This window comes from Adiantum capillus-veneris, chromosome 10 (assembly GCF_014529385.1).
Source record: "Adiantum capillus-veneris isolate H3 chromosome 10, ASM1452938v2, whole genome shotgun sequence".
Lineage (NCBI taxonomy): Eukaryota > Viridiplantae > Streptophyta > Polypodiopsida > Polypodiales > Pteridaceae > Adiantum > Adiantum capillus-veneris.
Window position 1 is genome coordinate 9,200,814 of NC_140940.1, and position 5,451 is coordinate 9,206,264.

General features: G+C 41.1%; 1 protein-coding gene across 1 annotated transcript; it reads left to right on the top strand.

The window, feature by feature from the left end:
- Positions 1-858: 858 nt before the first annotated feature.
- On the top strand, positions 859-4,594 carry LOC147448420 (uncharacterized). The gene is made up of 6 exons (XM_086521399.1): positions 859-920; positions 1,584-1,767; positions 1,850-2,280; positions 2,319-2,706; positions 4,123-4,179; positions 4,433-4,594. The coding sequence occupies exons 1-6, from the start codon at positions 859-861 to the stop codon at positions 4,592-4,594; spliced, it is 1,284 nt and encodes a 427-aa protein (XP_086377525.1).
- Positions 4,595-5,451: the final 857 nt, after the last annotated feature.

A 5,451-nucleotide genomic window follows, 5' to 3' on the forward strand; every position in this document is an offset into this window, starting at 1 on the left:
ACGCAATAATAATAGCGATAATAATGGAGGTCATTAACGTGGTAATATTAGCGGAAATAGTCATAGTAATAGTTTAAATACAAAAAAAATTCCCCCCGGCCCTCCTCTCTCTTCCCTCTCCAGTTGAATTTGCACCTTCTCTCTACAAAACGTGATAAAAGGCCGCAGTAAACAATTAGAGATTTCATAGTGTGAGGTGTACCACCTCAAGCAAGAGGTGTTTCCCACAACGAATGTTCTCCGCATGCTTGTTCTCCTCCCAATTACCACCCTCTCTTATAGATGCCCCTTGGACCTATCTTTAGAAGACCCATATTCATAGCTTGCTAGTGGCCATGCCTAGGAATTGTGTCTCTACCCTTGTCCTCTCTCTCTCTCTCTCTCTCTCTCTCTCTCTCTCTCTCTCTCTCTCTCTCTCTCTCTCTCTCTCTCCACCCCAGATGAAATCCCCCTCTCTTTGAGTCATAAATATTATAATCAATCAATTTAAATTATCATTCCCATTTGTTTCTTTGAAAAATGCATTTATTGAATGTTGAAACGATACAACTGCATAGTGGCAAGCACTTTCTCAGACAAATGACAAGAAATCCACAACATCCAATGGTTGACTCAAAGAAATGATACTTTTAGGAAAGCCAAAGAGAAACTTGAAAATTTTATAATTATAAATTAATTTCTCGGGTAAAGATAGGTCACATATGATATTTTGTGCTCTTTTGTACATCATTTGTTTCAACGTCCCTAACTGAGTACCACTATAATAGCTCGTTGTTTCCATATCTTGGTTTGTAGTGTAGATTTAAAATGAACAAACGTGAAGGGCTCATGCTAGCATTTTAAGACAAACAAGAGTACATGAGGCCGTTAAATGAAGGGACCCATTTGCAAGCTAGCAAAGGGAATTTTAGAGACTCAAGGTATTCACCAAGGGTTACCATATGGTACCGGGTGATTGTACAATAGGGGGGTAAAATGGTAGATTTTACAAAGGAGTGTCCTGTATATAGAGCAGTGCTCAAAAAATAAGAGACCTATGTATGACAAATTTTAAAATATTTAATTGACTATATTTGATGATTTTTACAATGAACTTTTGAAACTTTTGTAGGTTTTCACACCTTCAAATTTAAAGTTTAAAGATAAATCTCAAAAATTATAGGCGGGATTATATTAAATTTTGGTGCACACATGTGACGTCTTCCTAGTACTAATTGTGAATCTCTCAAGTTTGTAGATTCCTACTCCTTTCTCCCTTCTCCTCTAAGGCATGTTTTAACATGCAAAAAATCTAAGGTTACATTATTATCATATATGTGGACGTTAATTTTCAAGGACAAAGCTTTGGGAATTGTAGGTTTAAATCCTTGAAATGTAATACTTGACCTTAGTACGAGTCTGAGTGGTGATCAAGAATGCTCTTTTGTTGAAATGCACTTTGACTCTTAGGTAAAAGTGCGTCAAACTAACTTCCAAATCCTCGAAAAGTGCTTCATTTTTTGCGTAGATGTGGGGTTTAGTTAGGTTGCATTGAACAACCATGCTCAAAAATGGTTTTGCAGCAATGCCACGTAATTGAAAAGAGATTTGTTGAGCTTGATGAAGGATGCAAAAGCCTCCATCATTTGTTACAGTAATCAAGAAGCTCTTTGCTCATCGTGCGACACGCGGGTACACGCTGCAACAGATCAACTCGTGGACTCCCATCAGCATGCTCCCCTGCTCTTCGACGAAACGTCAGAACGAGCTATGTGCGACATCTGCCAGGTTTTGGCCTATGTATGACGTATGACTAAGCTGTATTATTAAATGGAGTATTGTTGTAATACTTGGGTTTGCATAATTTCAGGAGAAGCCAGCATTTTTCTTCTGCATTGAGGATCGAGCTCTTCTTTGCAGAGAATGCGACGACTCCGTGCATTCGGCCAGTGCGCTTGCAGCCAAGCATATGAGATTCCTCTTGGCAGGCATTCAAGTGCAGGGCATGAGCCCCATGAGCGGCAGTCCATATTGTAGACAAGGCAAGAGCCCAGCAAAGCAAAGTGATTTAGTTTCCAAGAAGGTGGAGCCCGTGCATGGCGTTGCAGCGACCGAGGCGACAACGGATTGTAGGCACGAAAATCATGAATGTTGCAACGAGAGATCTGCAAGTGGAGGAAAGCTTCCATCGTCCGACTCTAAATCATCACGCGGAAAACGAAGCGCAGCATTAATATCATCAGCTCTAGGCGCAGTTGATCCCAGAAATGGTGCAGCAAAGTCTCTGAGAAGCTTATACACATTGACAAAGGAGCAAAGTCTCTGAGAAGCTTATACACATTGACAAAGGATGGCACTTTAATTTCCCTGAGCTCTAACACGAATCATGTTACGCCTTACAAAGACTCTGAGTGCAGAAAGGAGCCTGCTGCGGCCTCCATTGCTGAGACTAAATTACATGAGCCTAATACAACAATCTCCATTTGGAGGATATCTGCGACGGGACAGCTGCGGGCGCCCTTCGTAGCCCCGGTGTTGAGTTCCATACAATCATCCCGGACTGGCTCCACCCTTATGAGAAGCAGCAGCTCCAATGAAAGCAGTTCCAATGACAGCAGTTATAGTGTGATTAAGATGCCCGTGGCCGTCGACGACGTTCCAGACGATAGCAATATGAATTTCACAATTTTCAAAACCGGCACCAAGGATAGAAATAGGCTACAATTGGTAAAACCAGGGTATCACCTAGCTTGAAAATAAGCACAACCCAACTATCTCTCTCTCTCTCTCTCTCTCTCTCTCTCTCTCTCTCTCTCTCTCTCTCTCTTTCTCTTAAAGTGTGTAGTAGATGTTAAATATATGTAAGTAAATTGTCTCTACATTTTTTTTAAACCAGAAAAAAGGCGGAATTTTATATTACAAAGGCTATGGTCACGCGAGGCTTAGTTTCCACAGACAACCGCCGACAAAGCCTGACAGGACGCAGCTTTCCATCGGCATAGAATTTGTAACTATGCCTTTTTTGGCATAGTTTTCAAACTAAGCCCGTTGCGTGCCGGTGAGTTCTCTCTCTCTCTCCCATGTCACACTCCCTTTCACTACAGGTTGCTTCCCGTCACCCTCTGAGCTGTCGTACCTGCTACGGTCAGATGCTGTCGCGAATTACTGAAAACTAAGCCTCGCGTGACCATGCCCAAAGAGACAAAATTGGAATGACTGCAAGGCATTACTGGTTAAGATACGGGGTGAATTTAATTGTCTCTACATTTGTAAATAGCTTTTCTTGGTGGGCATTTATTCTCCATGACTGCGTACCCCATCACTTTGTATGAATGTAGAGTAATAGGGTACAAGGGCACTCCAATAACAAAACCAAAAGGGGCTTAGGGCTAGGTCACATGGACACCGTGCTTGAGTCTCTAGAGTCCGGTTGCCAAAGGTTGAGTTAATGCAGCCAAAGCAATGGTCAAACACTCCATAGAGTAGCGATCAAACGACGACGGCTTCGAGCGTTTCATGGTTTTGTTCCATGGTAGAAAACGACAAGCATTTCACAAATTTTTAAGCTGCTTTTCCACCATAAATTTAAAATGATGGCTAGCCTCCAGTAAAGGTAACCTCGGAGTGGGTTGTAACCTCCCCCAGAATTTTGTAACCTTGTTTCTTATGTAATACATTCCCAAAGGTTTTCATGGGGAAAAAAAAAAGGTAACCTCGGAGTGGGTTGGAGGGCAGTCCTCACGCGACCTAGTCCTTAGGGAGCTTGGAGAAAAGACATCATGAATCAATCATGTGTTTAAAGAAGTAGCATAGCCACGTGTCTTTCTTTCTTGCATAATTGCTTTTCACATATTACAACCATTGCTCGATTTATAAACACATCTAAGGATATGCTCCTAGAAAAGAAGTTTACGTCAACAATTAGAAGCAATGACATAATATAATTGAGAGCAAAATTATACGCTTGCTTAAATGTAGTGATCACTAGCACTGTGTATGCCATAAGAAGCTTCATCACTTGAAGATGGGTGGTGCAACGTCTCGTAGTATTGGTCCAACAAAGGTTGTTGCTAATGTGGTAAGGCAATGCATTTTTTCGATTTTATTTTGAAAGGTTATCTCAAAAAGATTAATTTTTTTTAGGATGGAGTTGAGGGTTCGAATGACAAAGAGAATGGTAGATGTAGGCTTCAAGCAGTTGTAATTATTAGTAGGAAGATTTAGAGTACAAGTGAGGATAAATTGCATGTAATTTTAAGGTATCTCTAAAGCTTTCTTTTGTCTATTTTTGTAACATTAATGCCGAAGAACTATATTAGATAGCACTATGTCTTAACAATTTTGGGTCAATTTATTTAGCCAGTATCTAGCAAAATTTATGTAATAGATCTTTCATCTACAAAGCTCTAAAAGCCCAAGATTTTTTCCCAACACTTCTTTTTTCCTTTCTTAGGAAGGTGATGCATCCATATTTGGCTTACAAATTGAAGAGCAACCTTCGGCATTGGAGCTCGACTTCATGGATGTGCACAAGCTTTACCACTCTGAAGAGAATGCGTTTGAATTGGAGCATGAAATGTGCACCTTTCCCATTGATGCATTCAAGTGGGTGTGAAGGGGTGGAAACCAACAATGTAGGCTCCACTACCTCTAGCCCCGTCAGCCCTACAATTATTTGTTCAGCAACCCCAATCAAGCTCAATATTTGGTTCTCGCTTGCCAAGCCCAACTTTGGTAGTGGGCATAGGTGGTCCCTTGTTTGCATGGCCTTTCACTGTCTCTTGCACATACATTGCACTTATAGACTTTTGATTGAACACCACTCAAACATTGTTCACTTGGTTCCAACTGTGTTGCACCTATCAAGTTTTATTGCTATTGCTTCGATGATTTATTGTTTTCATATAGATTGTTACTTGTCTCATAATTTATTGGTTCTCATATAGATTGTTACTTATCTCATAAAGATTTATTGTTTTCATGTTGTGGTGTGCATGAATGAGAGTAGATAGGACCAAATGAGCGTGCCTCTTCTATGAGAGTGTACCTCCTTATATTAGAGGAAATCCCTACATGCCAAGAACCTAGGGTGTCCTCCCACACTAGGTGGTCGGACACCTATTGACCACACACACCACACCTCCCCCCTCAAGGAGAAAAAGATGGACATCGTTTTACAAGTTTTGGGCTGAGAATGGAATGAGAGACTAGGATCAAATCCAACGCCTCAAATTGGGCGAGTGGTCATACAACGGCTTAATGAGATGGCTAGGGCTGAGTGGACTTGAACCAAGCTAGGGACTAAGACTAACAGCATGACTAACATCCCGCTCATGCAACATCATTAGGTCAATATCCCAATGTGAACGGATAAGATGAGGAATGAGTAAGGGTTTTGCGTCATAACAACAAGAACGCGATGTTTTTGGTGACATACATCTCTCTACGAAGGACTTGGGTGTGATGGTGTTT

Bases quoted from the DNA above. Each gene is read 5' to 3' on its own strand.
- LOC147448420 (XM_086521399.1), top strand. From the start codon at position 859: ATGAGGCCGTTAAATGAAGGGACCCATTTGCAAGCTAGCAAAGGGAAT. The intron at 921-1,583 runs GTATTCACCAAG...GTAATTGAAAAG, and splicing joins GGGAATTTTAGAGACTCAAG to AGATTTGTTGAGCTTGATGA. The intron at 4,180-4,432 runs GTAATTATTAGT...TTCCTTTCTTAG, and splicing joins GATGTAGGCTTCAAGCAGTT to GAAGGTGATGCATCCATATT.